Raw genomic sequence first — 20332 nt, forward strand, 5'->3', positions numbered from 1 at the left:
ATGCTGAGGGCACAGAGAGGGGCAGAGGCTGAGGGCACAGCGAGGGACAGATGCTGAGGGCACAGCGAGGGGCAGAGGTTGAGGGCACAGCGAGGGGCAGAGGCTGAGGGGACAGAGCAGGCAGAGGCTGAGGGCACAGCGAGGGGCAGAGGCTGAGGGCACAGCGAGGGGCAGAGGCTGAGGGGACAGAGCAGGCAGAGGCTGAGGGCACAGCGAGGGGCAGATGTGTGTGGATGTAGGGGGCACGGAATGTGTGGATGAGTGTGTGGATGCAGGGGACACTGAGTGTGTGGATGCAGGGGGCACTGAGTGTGTGGATGCAGGGGGCACGGTGTGTGTGGATGCAGGGGGCACGGTGTGTGTGGATGTAGGGGGGCACGGTGTGTGTGGATGCAGGGGGGCACAGTGTGTGTGGATGCAGGGGGGCAAGGTGTGTGTGGATGCAGGGGGCACTGAGTGTGTGGATGCAGGGGGCACTGAGTGTGTGGATGCAGGGGGCACAGAGTGTGTTAGCTGTAAATTATTCTTTGACAGAAATATAATTGAAACAAATATACATAAAAAATTATTTTCCCTTGGATTTATGTGTATTATTTTTGTATACAACTAAATAAGTATTTCTGTTCTGACCTAAATATTTATTACGTCTTTTTAACTACTTATAAAACGGGACTGCTCTGTAATTATTCTGGAGGGGTGCCTTGAAAAATTTTTGGAGACTCTAAGGGTGTCGCGAACTGCAAAAATTTGGGAACCACTGGTGTAGTGCGTTCATGACAGACAGTTACTTCTCATGAAATATAGTCAGGCTTTAATAGCAAAAGTATCCATAAATGACAATAAACATGCCTGTACATCAGGTATAAATAAAACAGGCTTATCTGTTGAATAGATCCTTCAAATGTCCTGGGAGAAACCTCTCTGGCCGCAGGTATAAAAATCACCTCTCCACCACCGACTAAGAATCACAGAAAGCGCTGTACCCTTGACACGTTTCGTCTACACCAGACTTTATCAAAAGGGTATATGCATGCAGCCAGACTTTACTTAGTTCTCCCTCCTCCATTGAGCATTGCGGCACTGATCATCCTATAACTTACACAACGTATTAATCATTCACTAGTTTAGTTTTTTTTTCATGAGAATACTGACTTCCTGTTATACTGCAGGATGGATATTTTCAATGTAGCAGTTCCATTCACCACTGCGCTAATTCCAACCTGAAAATTATTTAACTATATATATATATATATATATATATATATAAATATACATACATATAACATACATATATTAAAAATTGGTCAACGTTTCGGGCTCCACACAGCCCTTTATCAAGACATATATATATATATATATATATATATATATATATATATATATATATATATATATATATATATGCACACATATACATATATATATATATATATATATATATATATATATATATATATATATATATATGCACACATATGAGTGTGTATATTAAAATCTCGTCCATATCACCTGTTTGTCATGGTATTTTGCTATCTATATCTGTATATATGTACGTCTGTACGTCTGTATATCTATCTATCTATATGTGTGTGTATCTATTTTACTAAATGCTTTTGCTGTATCTACTATTCGCGTATGGTTACAAAATCTTACAACGGGGTGTTTATCATGAAACCATCACAGGCAGTCTTGATGCTGCTGATGCTAGTATGGAGGAGGGAAGGAGGTGTGTCGAGAGGTTGGTGAGCACAGACAAGGGGTTCTCCTTAGGCTGCTCCATGCTGAGAATGTTCATTATAACAACATCCAGAGACAAAAAGCAGCAACTTCTCGTCGTATCCATCTGCTCTTGCGAACATCTTAGTTCAAACAGAAAGAGAGACAGAAAGCTGATATTAAGGCAAAAGGAACCACTAACCGGAAACTCCACACATCAAGGCTCTGTAACCGATATATACTGAGCTGCTATAAAATAAAACAAATCACAATAAAACAACGCGGAAATACAAGTACTGGCGTTCTTTATTATTCCAAGTCAATTGCCTTAGCCTGAAGGGAATTGAGGTATTTTGCTATTTTTTCTATTTACAATCATTTTCGCAGCGATTTGATGTTGATTGGGGTTTGACTAAAGCCAGAGGAATAGCAGAGCTCCACTGTATATCTGCATCCCCTTAGTTGGTGCTGGATTTGCCGAGGATGAAGTTAATTCTCATGGTGTGAGTTGCACTTTCCCATGAAGCCTCCTGTCATCTTCTGATCTCACGCTCACTTGTCTCAGATGCCCTTAATTTATCTCACCAACCCAGATTACATTAGATCGGAATGGATAAACATGTCTTGTCTCTTTTACAACTTTTCATGTCCTTGGTTTGTGGTAAGTAGGATGATGTCATATTTTATTTGATTAGATCGTAAAACTAAAGAGCCAGCCAACTTCTGTGTATGAGATCTTGCATATGTCAGACTCAAGAAAAACTTGTGGGAAGTTTCTGATTAAGTGGTTCAATAATATTTTATACAGTTCTGTTTCGTTTCTAAACATGTGAAGTAATGCAACAGAAAGTAGTAATTGCTGTGACCTGAATGTCAACTGAATTTGAGAGAGGATGTGTAGGTTACATTGCCAGTATAAATAAACAGAATGTGTTCCTTGCAGATAGCATTGTTAGACAAGGACAGGATGATGGGCTATGACAATGACTTAGAGCTGTGTATAATGTCATTGTTATTGTGGTTCAGCATCTTGGAGTTTTAATGCAGTACGTCAGTAGTATTAGAATTCATAAAGTACCAACATATTAAAAGTACTTTACAACCAGTCTATAAATTGATTTTAACGAAATTATGGCTGCTCCATTTCCATGTTTATAATAAACAGTATTTAAATACATTACAAATTAAGGATATGGTAGCTGAGTGGCAACTAGAAATCTATGCGCCTGGGGCAAAAAAGACAGGTGTCTACCCTACCCATCAAGTTTAACCAAGTTAACAAAAATATTAATCCCCCCTCCTTTTAAGCATTGGACCCTGTGCGTATTATTAGTATTATTTGTTTCGTTGAGTTCTAAGAGTGTTTGTGTTTTATCCATCCACACTGGGTAGCTAATGAAGTAATATTACATTGTACCTGGTCTGCTTACATTTTCTCATTCCTCTGTTAATTAAAATACAATTTACAGAAAAAAAATCTGTCTGCCTCTGATGGGAAAACTCACTGAAATGGTATAATACAATGAAGCTGAATTATTTAGATAGTGATCTCATATCTCATGTACTCCTGGGTTCTTGTAACCCAGTGACCAGTCCATTATCATTGTTTCTGAATTACATTTTATCAGTGTCTGAATTTTCTGTTATTATAATTACAGTTGTCTAAAAGAGAGAGTACTGAGCATTTTAACATGATATGAATATGACCTGCATACATTTTAAAATTGAATGATTTGTTGTGTCGTATGACTAATGTACATTTACATGGTCACAGCTCTGCTCTAGAATTTGTATTTTGTTTTATATTTTAACCTTGAAATATATAGAGAAATATAAATTATTTTTGTACCAAGCTGTAGAACTATTAGTTTTATTTTGTTTATTTTAAGAACTGAAATTTCAAGTAAGATTGATGTTGATCACACTATTATATATTAGGGAATTATAACATTATCTGGAGTAGAGCAATGTATTTGAAAGGATACAGTTCTCCTAAAGGCATTTTAGAAGTTACACTGTAGACAAAAGAAGACAAATCACCATCTAGACTGCAATTAAATTAAATTTGATATAATTTGTTTTTGGAAAGTTCTCATTTTTGTTCCCTCGTATTAAAATAAGACAATTCTCGAGAACAATAGTCAGATTGCATTAAACTAGCTACATACTACAGAATATTACTGCAGATGCAATTTCTGTAACGATTTAACAAGTCCCGGTGAGTATGCTGATTTATGTGTACACACCTACAACATTTATCTTCAGACCTGTGCTCCTCATCTCTCATAACCATCTGCTGAAAAGATTGTGACTCGGCACACTCTATAGAGATCTGCCTACACTGCTTGTCGTGAGTGCACTTCCATATTTGCCCGACATCGTTCCATCATTGACAGTGATTTTTAGTCAGTTTATAACATTAAATCAAATGATACAATGTGCTTTGGTATGGTAAAACATGATCAAGGGGTCATACACACTAATGCGATATCGGACCTAACAGTCGTTTATCGTGCAATTGGCATGATAATTGAAAAGCCTGTACCCAGGTTACGCCTCTCCCAAGATCTTGCATGTCTCAGAAGCATGCGACTTACACCCTTGCAAGAGAGTAGGATGATGTGAGTGCCCAGTGTTTCTAGCATAGTTAAAGGCCCAGGGTATTTGTCAACAAGATGATATTGGCCTCCAGTGCAGAAATGAATCGCTAGATAGGAGGGAAGATAAAGTAGAAAATTTCAAACTAGATGTAGACTGGCTTTTAAAGTCACAGTATGACCTTTTGGTGGGCACCAGAGCTAAGAAGTCCCCTAGAGCATGTTTAATATAAGGAGTGTATGAGCAAATTATTTAATTGCAAAAAATAATTGACTAAAAAAGTTAATAATGTAGATTTTTATGTATTTAGGGTATAATGTGTGTTACATAATATATATAATTTCCAACTCTACAGTGAGTCCTAATGAATGGATAAACTGTAGGCCTTTGAATGTCCAACACTGAGGCAATGTATGTTGTTATGAAAATGCTTGTCACACTTTAATTTGCATAAAGTAAAAATCAGTTTTAAGTATTAAATGTTATTTGTTAATTATATGTTATTTATTAATTATATCCATGAGTGGAAGTCACTTTTTAGTTCCCAGCATATCTTCTTACTTTTTACTATACATAGTTCCTCTTTTTCAGAATACACTATTTACTTTTTTGCACTTTTAAGTCAGCGTTGTGTCATAATTGCAAAACAATGCGTTTACCAGCTATAATTAGCTCCAAAGCAGAATCTACAGTATTTTGACTCCTTCCTGAACATCTGCAGTTAAAACAGGAAATCTTTTTCAGTCAATAATTTCTTATAACTCGGTAATAAATACATACCTTTATTTTTAATTTAATAAGACCATTTAAAAATGTATCAACATTTAGTTGTCTGTTCACTAAAACATTTACCTGGTAGTCAAAAATACCTGGAGCAGCATTTATATGCTGGGATAAAATGCCCTTTCGAGTTTTCTATATTGTAATACATTAAAAACGTATTTATTAAAAACTATATTTAAACCATTTTTTATTAATAATAGTGTAAATAACTAAAAATGATGCATACACTTGCGCTCTGTTTAGCATATTAGCAGGCTCCTCAACTTGAATGACAACCTTCACATAATATTCTTTGACATAATGAAGATCACATGTCCTCACCTTTTTTTGGGTTGATGTTGCCACTTTGATTAGTAATGTTACTTCCATCCAGGTTTCCAAGTGTCCTTGGTCGTTTCTTTTAGGCTACCCTATCGAGATTTTAGATAAATGCGCAGATAAATTGTCCATTCAAATCCTCAATGCTGCTAGATGTTTAGTTGCAAAGCATTGGAAAAACTCTGATCATCCATCTAGACAACAACTAATTAATACAATTTGGTACCTGGCATCTATGGAAAACATTTCTGCATATCTAAATAAGAAAACTGATATATTCTCTCAAACCTGGGGTGATTGGGGCAGCACAGTGGCCAGCCTAGTGGTTAGCACTTCTGCCTCACAGCACTGGGGTCATGAGTTCAATTCCCGCACTCAACTGATCTTCCCCAAAGTTTATCTGCCCTTTTTTTTTTTATAAATAATATTTTGTGGATAATATATTACATTATATTTCCACCTCCAGGAGTCCAGATTTCGACCTCACTATTTTCCTCCCCCTCTAACCCCCCCCCTCTTTTTCCATTTATTCAAAATTGTCAGACACATTGTCAGACTTTGTATAATGTATAATAATAATAATTAATATTGTTATTGTATTAATAATAATAATAATAATATGTAATATACATTTGTAAATAACAATAGTAAGTAATTACTTATAATAATAATAATAATAATAATAATAATAATAATAATAATAATAATATATTATAAATAGATATTTATTTAAATCATACCCAATAATATATACATGTTTTACTATCAAAACAAATGTTAAAAAAAAATATTGTATCTTTTATCCTTGTTGATTGTAATTACTTCTTTTGACGAACTTTAATAAATAAAGTCTTTAAAAAAAAAAAACGACTGAAAGCCCTGATCACACTATACACGTCTTACAAGATTTGCCTTCAGATCTGTGCTCTTCACCTGTCATAGCCATCCATTGAAAAGATGGTGACTGTGTAAGGCTGGGTACACACTACAGTGTTTTTAGCCGATTATCAGGTCAATTAGACGATAAACGACCGGCTGGCCCAATATCACATTAGTGTGTATGCTGCAATGATGAACAATTATCGTTCCAAAGTCCATCATATCGTTGAACAATATTTTCAAACTAAACAAAACTCTTGTTCATCGCTGGAACTATGTCGTTCTAATTTTGCAGTATGTTGCACTCATGATCTGGATCTTCATAGCGTGTACAGAGTCATGATCGCTTCAGCTGATGGTTATGGCAGATGAAAAGCACATATCTAAAGGTAAATCCTGTAAAACATGCATAGTGTATACACATGACTCGGACTGCTAACCAGGACTTTATCAGTCGTGGGTAAAATCATTATAGAAAAAACTTCAGGAGAAAATTTCTGTAGTGTGTACCCAGCCTAAACTTTATAGTGATCTGCCTACACTGCTGGGTGTGAGTTTATACACACTGCAGATTTGGAACAGTATTGTTTCATTGTTAAACAAGATTTTTAGTCCATTTATAAAATCAAATCAAACGATACAATATTCTTAGAACAATAATCGTTCATCATTGGAGAGTAAACACTAATGCAATATCGGGCCAAATGGACGTTTAGCATGTGATTGACCGAATAATCGGGGGAAAAACTGTAGTGTATACTCAGCCTTATAGAGTGTGAAACAGCTGAGATACTCATTCACCCTTCTACCTGTGGTTCTAAGATCCACCATCATTAAGTAAATTGCTTTAAAATAATCTTTTTAAACTGCTAGTTTCCTCATTGGTCTTACCAAAACATGAGGACAAAGTCTTTCATGTTTCTAGTCTGCCAATGGTTGTAGTAGTATAGCAGTCTTAACTACAGAAACATTTTTTTTGCTAAAGTTGTAGTTCCAAGGATGAGTCCTTGGCAACTATAAATTGCTGCTTTTAAATTCCCTTAATCATTCTAAGACTTTCATTACTCAATACTGACTTGGTTATGTTTAAAAATACAAAGTCACTTATACAAACATATAAGCTCAAGGTAAAAGCCTGAAACCAGCAATATGACAAAAATGAAATATACAGCAGTTCACTCAGGTGTGTTCATAATTAAACTGGAAATACATTTAAATGTTTTTCTTTTATCTATAGTAATTTCACTGTATAACTTCATAGATTTGCAATGACCAAATTCTGTAAGTAGTTACAGTATGTAAGAATTGTAATTAAAGACCCTTAAATATTAGAAAAAACAAAAACAACACTTATGAAACCTGATATTTAGGTCTGGTAGAAAAAGGGCAGACTTGTAAGATAATGCAATTTCTAGCACTATCTGCCATAAAAGTCCTGCATCTGTCTGTGTGTGGCTTTCTTATGTTTCCAAGACGACCCATCAAATGTTGATTCAAGCCTTAAAGTACATATCAAACTAATCATGGTGTGGACCAATATAGCAACATTTTATTATAGTTACTTTTGTTTAAACAAAAGTGCAGATGATATTCATTATTTTCTGGATGAAGCAAATGTTGAAAAAAAGACAAGGATCCAAATATATGAAGGGATCTGAGGTCCACTGAAATGTAAACTCCTCTGTCTTTGTTGAAGGAAATTAAAAGCAATATCAGGATGTTTTCAGTAGGTTTAAACTGCAAATTAAACTGAAAAAACACCACTAGGAAGAAAGTGGAGCATATATGTACAGAACTATAGTTGTATAACAAAGTTTATAGAAGAACAGTTTGCTATTTCAATTTGTCAACAATGGACACTAAGGAGACCCATTGCTAATATTTATACAACTTGATTAAGTAATAATTAAAAATGTCATAAAATGTTTACTAAATGCATTAAAAAAATTATTTCACAGTTTTAAATGTTTCATGCAAAACATTCACACTGCAAACTAACTGCATAGAGGGGGTAGGGATCCTTTTGAGGGGGTCACCTAGGAGGTCTGTGCTTGTCTTGATGGTGTGGTGGTTGCTGCCTTTATGGGTGCTGCAGGAGTTCTGATTCCTGTGGGTTCTTTAGTGGTTGATGGTATGTGGAAGAAGGCTAGGAGAAATGGGAGGGTGGTTAATAGGACTTGCCTATTATTGGTTATTCCTCCAGTTTTGTTGAAGTTCTTGTCAAATCCAAAGTCTTCTACCAGTGGATTGAAGTTGTCTCATATACACGAACAAAGGAAAATCTTTAATGCATGCAGTTATGGCCAGAGAGCAGAAACGAAACACACCTTCTCGTTGTGTTTCAAGTAGCTATTCTGTTTATTACAATGGAGATTACACATTCTTATAGCACTTTGAAAGCATGGAAAGAGATACAACACCTGGCATCATATGTCTAAAATAATTAAGGCTATAAATCTGCCATTGTATAGTTACATAAATTTTAAGAGGCCCATACTCTTCATTGGATGTCTCATATCTTTCACTCCTAAGCACTGTTTAAATATATATTTGAGACGTATACATTATATTTGAAGCAATCTTAAAGGCACAATACACATTTTTAAATTACTTCTATTGTCTAATTTCTCATTCCCCTCTTTTGATTCAAATTTAATCTAGAACCTCTAAACTATACCCAGCCTGTAGTCCTATTTGGCTCCTGTTTAGACCCTACTTCACAATATTATTCCCTAAAGGTTTTATACAATGGAATCTTATAGATTCATTCAAGTCTAGTGCCCGTACCAAATGGAATCTAACTATGATATTTTTATGGGGAAGGAAAGAAGGAAAGGGAGGGAGAAAATGCACAGTGCGCTCGGCAAGTGTTATATGTCACTTATTCACAACAGGAGGGATTGTCCATTGTGCTGCATATCTTCATAAGGATAGACTTCAATAACGAGCATGTGGAATCCAAGTAAAAGGTTATTGGTTTCTGCACTGATCACAGATGACAGTAGTACTGAGAGTTCCACAAAGTTCACACTCATCAGATGGGGTGTACGGTACAGCAGCTAAGACAGGTGTGGTAGCTTAAATTTTTCTAGAAGACAAACACTTAGCTTTAATACACTTGTTAATAAACCACAACATCAGTTTTATTGGTATATATATATATATATATATATATATATATATATATATATATATACAATAAGGATTTGTAACGGCCCTAGAAAAACAAAATATATCAGACCTGATATCCGTCCTCCTATACCCTTGAACCAATTGGCCAGGTTCAGCTATGAAAACTATCCTTCTGGATAAGCATCTCCAGTGTGCTCCTTTAAAAATTTATATTTTATGTCTCTTATTTCTTGTGAGTGTTCAATTTTTTTTCGCTGGGTCATCTGTGTCATTAATGAAAAAGGCGCAACGCTGGGCTCCAAATTGAGTGTTTAGGGTCAGGCACTACCCTCCAGACTGAGCTGTCAGGTAGTCCAATATTAACTTATTGTCTTGTGTAAATGTTATAATGTGTTGGGCTCTTTGTTAGTGGGTCTCTGACACCATTTGATACACCTTTCTTCAGGAGGATGTCCACAATACTCACAAATACATTTCTGTATTGGATGTAAACCCGTACAGTCATTGGTTGCTCATTTCTTTATTTGGTTGAGATGAACTTACATATTGTAATTTTTCTCATGATGTATAATGATCTCTACACTACTATTGGCGTGAGTCTGCATTCTTCCAGACCTGGCTTTCCTTTGTAGACTGGTAAACACCTACAGCCAACAACAAAAGAAAATAACTTGCAATCAATATACTTCCTGCTAATATCATTGAACACCACTCTCTGGTGTCCCTTGGACCTTTAAGTAACTTGTAAAATACATTTTACTCAGATTCCACTTGTCTGAAGATCTTGCAGTAGGAGCCGTATAGCCAGGTGTCATTTCCCTGCACTTTCACTGCCATGGGAGTCGTCAATAATGATCAGGTATGGTCCTTCAAACCTGGGTTCAAGAGCTTTTCTCATGTGTTTCTTTTTAACAACCCATTTCCAGGTTCCAATCAATGAGTGGTAGGATTCTGGTTTGGATCTGGAATGGAGGAGAACACCTTGTGGTGTATGTTAGTCAATTGTTAGTATAACTGCCATCAGTTTCTGCATTTTCAATTTTAATGTTCCATTCAGCCTTTCTACCTGCCCACTACTCTGGGGGGGTGGGGGGGAGTGCTGACGTGATACCCACTTCTTATGGGTTTCAATGAAGTGACATTAAACTTTGACCATTCAGTTTTCAAAGAACAACAGATAATATGCAAAACCTACCTTATACAAAACAAACGAAAAGTTTTCCTCTGATTGGCTTGCATGGTCAAGGCACAGCGACACACAGACAGGAAGGACTGTAGAAAGACACAGAGGCTGAGCCAAAAAAATTACCACGTGGATTTTTTCGTCTTTGTCCCGCTCTGATCCAGCTGTCGTTCCGTGGCTCACCGACGTTGACCAACTCGGTTTTGGACCTCCAAAGAAATGTCAAACCCAAATCCATCTACCAGTGGATTGAAGTTGTCTCATATACACAACCAAAGGAAAATCTTTACTGCATGCAGTTATGGCCAGAGAACAGAAATTAAACACACCCTCTTGTTGCATTTCAAGTAACTATTCTGTTCACTACAATGGAAATTGCACATTTTATAGTGCTTTGAAAGAATGGAAAGAGATACAATACCTGGTATCATATGTCTAAAATAATTGGGGCTATAAATCTGCCATTGTATTGTAACATAAATTCTAAGAGGCCAATACTCTATATTGGGTGCCTCATACCATTCACTCCTAAGCACCGTTTACATATTTCTAGGATCATATCATATACTCCTTATTTTTCTTAAGACTTATACATTATATTTGAAGCAATCTTAAAGGCACAATACACATTTTAAAATGAATTCTATAGTCTAATTTCTCATTCTTGTGCGGTTGTCCTTCTTGTTTTTTCTTGTTTGGTGTTCCTATGAAAAGTGAAGAGGTTGGGGCCTAGGGGAGAGAGATGTAGACAGTATACTGTTTATACACAATCCCCAGTATCTTTACTGATGTCAGAAATACCTAGTAACAAAGGAGAAAAAAATGTAGGTGCTTCAGATGCAATGTCGTCTCGTTGAGAAGATTTATAGGTTGAGGAGACGCTTTGCATGACAGCTTTTGGATTTTAAGTCAGTGACTGAAAAATATGTGCTTAAAAAAGTGTCAAAGTACTGCCCGCAGGATAACCCTTTCTATAAAAAATCTTACGTTAGGTACTGACAATAGTCCCGATTAATACAATCAAAGGATACAGCGCTCCATATAGGTTGCATAGAAACCTGATACCAATAGAAGAGAACCAGCATCTTCTTCGCCCTACCAGTCATTAAATCAAGTGCTGCCTACTATCACTTTTGGGCAACCCACATAGTGAAGTAGTTAATTTCAACTTGTACATTTTATTTTCTCTCATACTGCTTGTTTGACTCTCAGTTGCATTTTATGATTATATTCATTTATTACTTGAAAAAGAAAGGGGTTATTGATGCTAATTTTAAGTATAACTGTTTTTAAGATTTTGATTGCATTGGTTCATGTGTATCGCAACATAACCCTTACACTGAGCAAAGGGTGTTCTATCGAAAATAACGGTCAAGTTTTACAGCAGCAGCCACTAAAGTAATTAAAAGGAAAGGTTCATTCCATGTGACCAGGGAATAAAGAATAAATAGACACAATCTCTAACTAAAATTCATTAAAGTACTGTATGCCAGAACATGAAACCTCATGCTTGCATTTGTGTGTCTGATTATACTATTCCTTTCTTTCTTTCTCTCTTTTTCCAATATTAGTATACTGGAAATCTCACATTTCATGTGGAAGCCCATGTTTCACAAAAAATAAATTTTTGCTTTCAACATCATTTCTTCTGCTAATCAGTGCACTTATCCATAAAAACAGGTGCGATCTCGGAAAAGAATATTTATGACATCACATAATAAGGAGGAATGTAGACTTACATTTTCCATGTGTAGAAATGACCCACCATTGAGTACATTTTTTTTAACATGGCTTATACCTAAACCTAATTATTATTCTAAGTATAAAATGAAGCACTAACATTTAAATGTTTGGAGTAAATACTTGCTTAATTATATTGTATAGGACAAAGTATTTTTTTTCTTATATCTGTTACTAAACCCAGCATCTTCCAAAATTGAATGGATTTATTGAAGTACATGGTACTAATTAATTACCTCTTTTTCTTTGAGCTGTGCGTCATTATTAAAGTTGCTACCAGCTTCCAGTCTTTACAAAGTTTGACTGTGCATCGGAACAGCCTGAGTTTGAATGAAACAGACAGGGCCAGTGAAAGGGTAGTGGATACCCCTCTCGGTGAGTTACTTCACTTTAGAGATCACTCAGGCATTATGCTCCCTCCTTTCTCTACTACAGTGTCGGACTGGGGCATGAAGGGCCCACCGGGGAATGCAACACTAGGGGGTATGGTCAGCCATCATAGAGGCGGAACCAGACACTAGAGGGGGAGTGGTCAGTCCATGAAAGACAGCTAGCACCTTAGTGTAGTGAAACTACAAGCCCCAGCATGCTTTGCCAATATATAGCAGCTTATTGGTATAAGGATATGCTGGGACTTGTAGTTTCACAACACCTGGAGTACCACAAGTTAGCCAAGCCTGCACTAGACTCAGAACATTTGACAGACTGTCCTACCTGTTGTTGTCACTTTTACCACCTGTTGCTGCTGGTTTCTTTAGTTGCGGCTTGTCTGGATCCAGGAATGTTGAGGGCCCTATTTGGAAAAAATAATGGGTACATTTAGAAATGCCATCCATCCCTGCCATTAAATCAACAGCACCCACATTCAATTATAGACCCAAACCACCTCAGCATTAAAGTTCCCATCACCCCCTCCCTATAGTGTTCTCTGTGCAGCCTCCCCTCACTAGAGTTTAGTATAGTCAGCCCCCCTATAGTTTAGTATAGATAGGCAGCCCCCCTATGCCACATAGTAGTGCCCCCAAAACAATGCTATGCCACACGGTAGTGCCCACAATGTTACGCCACGCAAGTGTCCCCGATTCATATTATGCTTGCAATAGTCCTCTCAATTCACACACATTTTATATATATATATATATATATATATATATATATATATATATTGAGAACAGATGTAATGGGAGACCCCATATACTTTTTACGATGAGCTCTACCTTAGTACTTTCTGGTAAAAATAAACAGAAGGTGAAGAGGGTGATGCTGCCACTATTCCCAGGGGGTAGAGTATCCTGACAGTACTCAAAAAAATGAAAATGTACAGGGTTTTATGGGATGGGCACAAATCAGGGGGGAAGTGGGACACACAAGGATACAAACATACGCACCTATTTGGACTGTAATGTGTATCTAATACTGGGTTTGTGTAATGATCAACAAAGCTAAATTAATATCAAAACCAATACTAATAACATTGTAATCCAGTGTTATCAAGATAAAAAACTGTAATACATAAATGATTTTTTAGCACAAACAATATAAACAACTGGTTAAAGTATACTTACACAAAAGTTGATTGATGCAGCCTCTCTGATCTTCTCCCTTCAGCGGCGCGGGAACATCAGCTGACAGGGTGAGTGGGCGGGTCACATGATCGCAGCTGCGATCGCATGTGAAAGGTGAAAGATGACTGGCTGTCAGTGACAGCCAGTCATCCGCAGCAGCGGGGACACCGGAGAGGAATGCGAGCACCCTGGTGTGAACAACGGGCCTCCAGGTAAGCTCCGCCCACATCTAAAAGGGGGTGTGGCCGTAAGGTAGCCGGGCCTATCGGTAATTTTACCGGTAGTCCTGTGGGCCAGTCCGACGCTGCTCTTCTACCTGTTCTTATCATGTATGTAGTAAGTAAGGAGGAAGGCAGTTAGAGGAGGGGACTGTCAGTTCTGCTGTAGTCTGCTGCTCCTCTGACACTCTTAGCCTATCACTGATGAGAAGGAGCAGCAGTTGCCAGCAATACTACAGATGAGAAGCATGAAGGGTGCACCCAGTTTAATGTAATTTAAATTATTAAATACACCCCCTCTTCCCCATTGTCAGCCACTGAGAAAGGGGTGTGTTTAATTTAAATCCCCAAGGTACCTAGTGGGCAGTGTGAGGGCACTGGGAAAAGTGTAAACACTAAATGAGGGTCATGATGTCACTCATTTGGTTTTGTATAGCGCATAGTGTTAGCCAAAATAGATAGTGGCATTGATAAAAATCTTTTCTTTTTGAATATGTTTTCTGCTGCAACAAATCTTGCTCTTATGTAGAATATTTTTCTTTTAAGTCAACTTTTCAGTTATTGTTAGGCATGTGGGTACCAAGCACAAACAGGTAGAATCAACAGAAATCCATATTAACTAAGCAAAAATCCATACCTTTAAATCCTAATACACAGCATACATGACCCTGTCAACCTTAATAGTACTCTGTGCTCTTTCAGTTAATAGGTCAACTATTTTCAAAGTTGTCATGCAAACCCAATTAATGTTGTTTCCGTACCTCCTAACATAACCACAAGTAGAACAGCCTATCTTACAGATGCATGTGTCAAAAGACTTCCCACAATTATAATGTAATCATGGGTTTAAAGTAAATTACATCTCTGTTCTACAGACCATAACACAACTTTGAGTTTATTTTGAACCTCTCATACCAGGAACAAAGTTAAAGTTAGTTATTTGTTCTGGTTTGATGTTGTACTCAAACAGCAGAAACTGTAGCACCTGTCAGGATATGAGTATGTATACAATATGAATAATCCTTTTCCCAAAAATCCATTAACATTACAAAACATTTTATATTCGTTTAAACTAAATGTTATTTTTGAAACTAACTTGAATGACGATATAATAGCAAACAATGAGGTATCGGGTAGGAAAATCATATGCACTAGAGATCATAATATAAACTTTTGTATACTGGACAAGCCATGAATTTATCACAAATACCAATTCTGTCAAATACTAAACAATGATATATGAACCAAACACCAGTTTGTATGGTCTTAAAGAGTAGGGGGTAAATGTATCAATATGCAGGTTCTTCAACACCCGCGTGTTCAGCCTCTTCCGCAATTAAATTTCAAGCGGCGCTGCCTTGTAAAGGGAAGTTAACCCTTTACAATGCAGCGCAGCTTGAAATTTAATCGCGGAAGAGGCTGAACACGCGGGTGTTGAAGAACCCGCATATTGATACATTTACCCTTAGATGTTGGTAGAGGAAGTCACTTTAATGTGAAATGTTAATTGTTAAAAAAAAGAGTAATTATGTTCCAGCATGAATAGTTAGTGTTAAAGGTTGTAGGTGATCAATGGTGGGAATACCTACCAAACTAAGAGAAATAATGCCAGGGTACCTAGGAGATTTGATAAGAAAGTAGTACTCAGTTGGTACTGACAATGAGAAGGGAGAAAGGACCCTTCCAAAATGCTATTGCGAATGCTCAGCGTTTAAACCCATTAGACTTGAACTGTGCTTCTAATTTCTTCGGGCCCTATATGTATTTGATTTTTTTCTGTACTAATTTATTTCTATACACAGTGATTTTAGTCAATGTTGTTAATTGATATTGTGTCTTTTGTAGCATATTAACTGTCACGAACACCCAGCTTATCCCAGACACAGCAATCTTAACAGCTGGCTGTGACTGGCGTCACCTTAGTCACTAAGCAATGAATACACCTTTTCTGCCACCACAAATGATTTATTATGGTGTCCTTACGTTCTCCAGAACCACTTATTAACACTTAAATCATATTCACATGTAGCATGAGCCTCCCTGAGCTTCAGAAATTCACAAAGAATCACGGAGAACACACTAGATTAAATTTATTTAATCTGAAAAATGTTTCCAAGGCTCCATTACAAAAATTAATAACAAGTCATACAATATGTTGCACAAATAAGTTTCAGAAAATAAAATAGGAAATAAAATCAGAGTCACTACTTAATAGTTAAGACCTAGGGGTAAATGTATCAAGCTGAGAGTTTTCCGGCGGGTTTGAAAAACCAATCAGATTCTAGCTATCATTTATATAGTACATTCTACAAAATGACAGATAAAATCTGATTGGTTGCTATAGGCAACATCTCCATTTTTCAAACCCGCCGGGAAACTCTCAGCTTGATACATTTACCCCCTGGTGTGTGAGGGAACACAATTGAGAAATATGGGCCATTTCAGTTTTGATAGCCTCCTTAATGAAAATGCACAATGTAATGTCTAAAGCAGAATATTTTAAACCCTTCTTAAAGGCTCTTCACCCCACCTTCACCCCCAGGAATTACATTTTCAATTAAGTCAGATGGACTCCCAAAAGGACACAGAGCTGTTCGAAGTAAATTATCTATCACTAAGATATATGTTTGGGCACCTCAGAGAATCTCTGTCACTCACCGGACTGTGAGTGCTTCTTCCCGGACATTTAGGAACCGTGGCCGTCCTCCATCCTGAGGGACTGCGCATGCGCAGCCCTTTCTATACCTCCAGTGTATGTTCCTTTAACTTAATTGGCAGATCAGGCAACCTCCCTATATTAAGCACCTGTGGTCATCACCACATGGCCTGATCTTGGAGTCTCATTCCCCATGAGTCTCTGAAGGTGTTCCTGTGTTTCCTCGTTTATTCAGCCCAGCTGATCCCTGTGGTTTCCAAACCACTTCTACCTCTGTGGTTTCCAAACCACTTCTACTACTGTGGTTCCCATACCACTTCTACCATCTACTGTATCATCGTGACTGTGAGCTGATTCCTATCCGCTGCCTCCGTGCACTACAGTCTTCTAATCACTTCAACTCTACCTTGTATCATTGGGACTGTTAGCTGATGCCTATCCGCTGCCTCCGTGCACTACAGTCTTTCATTCACATCCACTCACCTGTTCATGATTGTGACTGCCAGCTGATTCCTATCCGCTGCCTCCGTGCACTACAGGCTTCAACCTGCAACTCGTCTGTGTTTCATCATCGTGACTGTTTGGCTGATTTCTATCCGCTGCCTCCGTGCACTACAGTCTTCAACCTGCAACTCGTCTGTGTTTCATCATCGTGACTGCTAGCTGATTCCTATCCGCTGCCTCCGTGCACTACAGTCTTCAACCTGCAACCCGTCTGTGTTTCATCGTGACTGTGTAGCTGATTCCTATCCGCCGCCTCTGTGCGCTTCAGTCTTCAGCCCTTGTCAACTCTCCCGTGTTTCCTTGAGTCTGCTGCCACTATTGCTACCCGCTACTCTCCGTGATCAACTGTTCCAGTTCAACTCTGCTCTGGTGTCCCATCGTTACTGCACCTGCTGGTTGCTATTGGCTACCTCCGTGTTCCCGCAGAGACCCGCTGCTGTTACTTCTCAGCGCTACGCATCCATCTACTGCTGATCCGCTCTCCACGCCTTCCTGGGTTCCCTGCTGGTCTACCTACCTGTGCGCTGCACCTGCTAGACCACCGCTTCACCCATCCAGGGACTTTGCATCCTGCCGGCCTCCTGCCGTTCAGGTATCTCTGCACTTCTGTCTGACTGCCTTCTCCTGAACCACGGTATGCATACTTCCCATTGACTGTGCTGTGTATTGCATACCTTGCTGGACTGTGTTGGTTCTCCCCTGGAGTGTACTATCCGCTGAGTCTATTGCCATCATTGACTGTGTTATCTCATGCTGGATTACTTCAAGAGACTTTCTATATTGGCAGTGTTGTTCAGTCATTTATACATTTATATTGTGCATATTACTGTGGATCAAAGTCAAGGTGCCCGTGTATATATTGTGTTGCAGTCTCTCCCCGTGCACCTCCTCACATATATATTCAGTGGTACAACTTGCTAGTGGCAGACCATTGACTCCTGTTTACAGTTTCACCTGTTCCAGTATCCTCTCACATAGCAGTGGTACAACTTGCTAACGCAGACCACTGACTCCCCGGATACCTCCCCTTGGATTCCATTCCTTCACTCAGACAGCGGTACAACTTGCTATCCGCAGACCGCTGACTCTCATCATCTCCTCGTTTCTGTTGGACATTCCTCCTCACTATAGCAGTGGTACAACTTGCTACCGCAGACCACTGACTACCTTCACGTGTCCTTTGTTCATACAGTTCCTCGTGTATTACTACCTCCATATTGCCAGTGCTGCTAGTCATAGACTTTCCTGAGCATCTCATCATCTGCTATTTCCTGTTCCGTGATCACCCTGCTACCAGAGTACCATATTACCACCTATACTGCTCTGGTAAGCCTATCACCTGGTGATCCCTGGGTAAAGACTCCTAGTGCCCGTGACAGTAAGATCAGGCCATGACAGACCCAGATACGGAACCTACTGCTAAAGAGATGCTGCAGCATCTGGTCAGCCGTGTGGAGCAACAGGATGCTCGCCAACAGCTGTTACTTCAATGTTACCAATCGTTAACCTCCCAAGGAACATCTGGACAGACTGTTACAGCTAATATTGAAGCTCCTGTGCTTTCCTCCGTTTCCCCAGTGCCATCCCAGGTGTCTACAGTTCCTACGCTTCACCTGCCTACTCCGTCAAAATATGACGGGGACCCCAAAACTTGTAGAGGTTTCCTTAACCAATGTTCAGTCCATTTTGAACTCCAACCTCAAAATTTTTCTACCCATCGTTCCAGAGTGGCCTATCTTATCTCATTGTTTTCTGGACAAGCCCTGGCTTGGGCCTCCCCTCTGTGGGAAAGAAACGATCCAATTCTACAAGATAGTGCCAAATTCATTTCCACGTTCCGAAGTGTGTTCGATGAACCAGGTCGTGTGACCTCCGCTGCTACCAGCATTCTTCGTTTGCGACAAGGCTCCCATACAGTAGGACAGTATGTCATTCAATTTAGGATCTTAGCCTCTGAACTTCAGTGGAACACTGAAGCATTAGTTGCCGCCTTCTGGCAGGGGCTCTCCGATAAAATTAAAGATGCACTGACTACCCAAGAGCTTCCTTCGTCACTAGAAGATTTGATCTCTCTTTGCCATCGTGTAGATATGAGATTTCGTGAAAGAGAGTCTGAGAAAACAACAGCTGTCAAAGCACCTCTTCGTTTAAACCCTCAATTTCGTCCAGCTCCATCCTCGGTGATTCCCATGGAGATAGGACGTTCCAAATTATCTTCAGAGGAAAGGAAACGAAGAGTAAAGAATAGACTCTGTATCTATTGTGCTGATTCCACGCATATGCTCAGTCCTTGCCCTAAGAAATCGGGAAATGCCAGGCCCTAACTAGTTCTGGAGAGGTGAAGTTAGGGTCCCTGGAGTCCTCTCCATTGTCTATGAAATCTAAAGTCTGCGCTTTCGATGTTACGATTTCCTTTGCTACCAAATCCTTTGAGTCACAGGCATTGATTGATTCCGGAGCAGCAGGAAATTTCATTTCTAAATCACTAGTGAATCAATGGTCCCTACCAGTGATCACTTTAAAAACACCCATTACTGTGACGGCTATAGATGGATCACGTCTCATCAATGGTCTCATCACCCAGAGTACGTCTCCAGTAACCCTTCAGATTGGTGTACTACACCATGAAGAAATTTCGTTTTTAATTCTTCCAGTTACGACAAGTCCGATTGTCTTAGGCCTTCCATGGCTTCAGTGTCACTCTCCCCAGATTGACTGGCGCACCCCTCAAGTTACGTCTTGGGGGTCTGAATGTCACCATCGTTGTCTCTCTCAAGTTATTCCTCTTAAAGTACAGCGATCTTCCATCTCATCTTCCTCCCCGGGACTCCCTCCTCAGTATGCTTCATTTGCCGATGTGTTTGATAAAGCTCAGTCTGAACGTCTTCCTCCTCATCGTTCTTGGGATTGTCCGATCGACCTTCTACCTGGCAAGACTCCTCCCAGGGGTCGGGTCTATCCTCTCTCGTTACCTGAAACTCAAGCCACATCTGAGTACATACAGGAGAATCTCCAGCGTGGGTTCATTCGACCTTCCACC

At 38.9% G+C, this 20332-nt stretch overlaps 1 protein-coding gene across 2 annotated transcripts in view; it reads left to right on the forward strand.

Annotated features, from left to right (window-relative positions):
- Window positions 1-1734: 1734 nt before the first annotated feature.
- RAMP3 (receptor activity modifying protein 3) overlaps window positions 1735-20332 on the forward strand; it is a 187348-nt gene continuing 168750 nt past the window's right edge. The window contains exons 1-2 of one of the 2 annotated variants that reach the window (XM_075212663.1): window positions 1735-2377; window positions 6590-6683. In XM_075212663.1, coding sequence (XP_075068764.1) covers window positions 6650-6683 — 34 coding nt within the window. In that variant the 5' untranslated portion in view covers window positions 1735-2377; window positions 6590-6649. The remainder of the gene's footprint in view (window positions 2378-6589; window positions 6684-20332) is intronic. The other variant, XM_075212662.1, reaches the window with a different exon arrangement.

This window comes from Mixophyes fleayi, chromosome 5, assembly GCF_038048845.1.
Source record: "Mixophyes fleayi isolate aMixFle1 chromosome 5, aMixFle1.hap1, whole genome shotgun sequence".
Lineage (NCBI taxonomy): Eukaryota > Metazoa > Chordata > Amphibia > Anura > Limnodynastidae > Mixophyes > Mixophyes fleayi.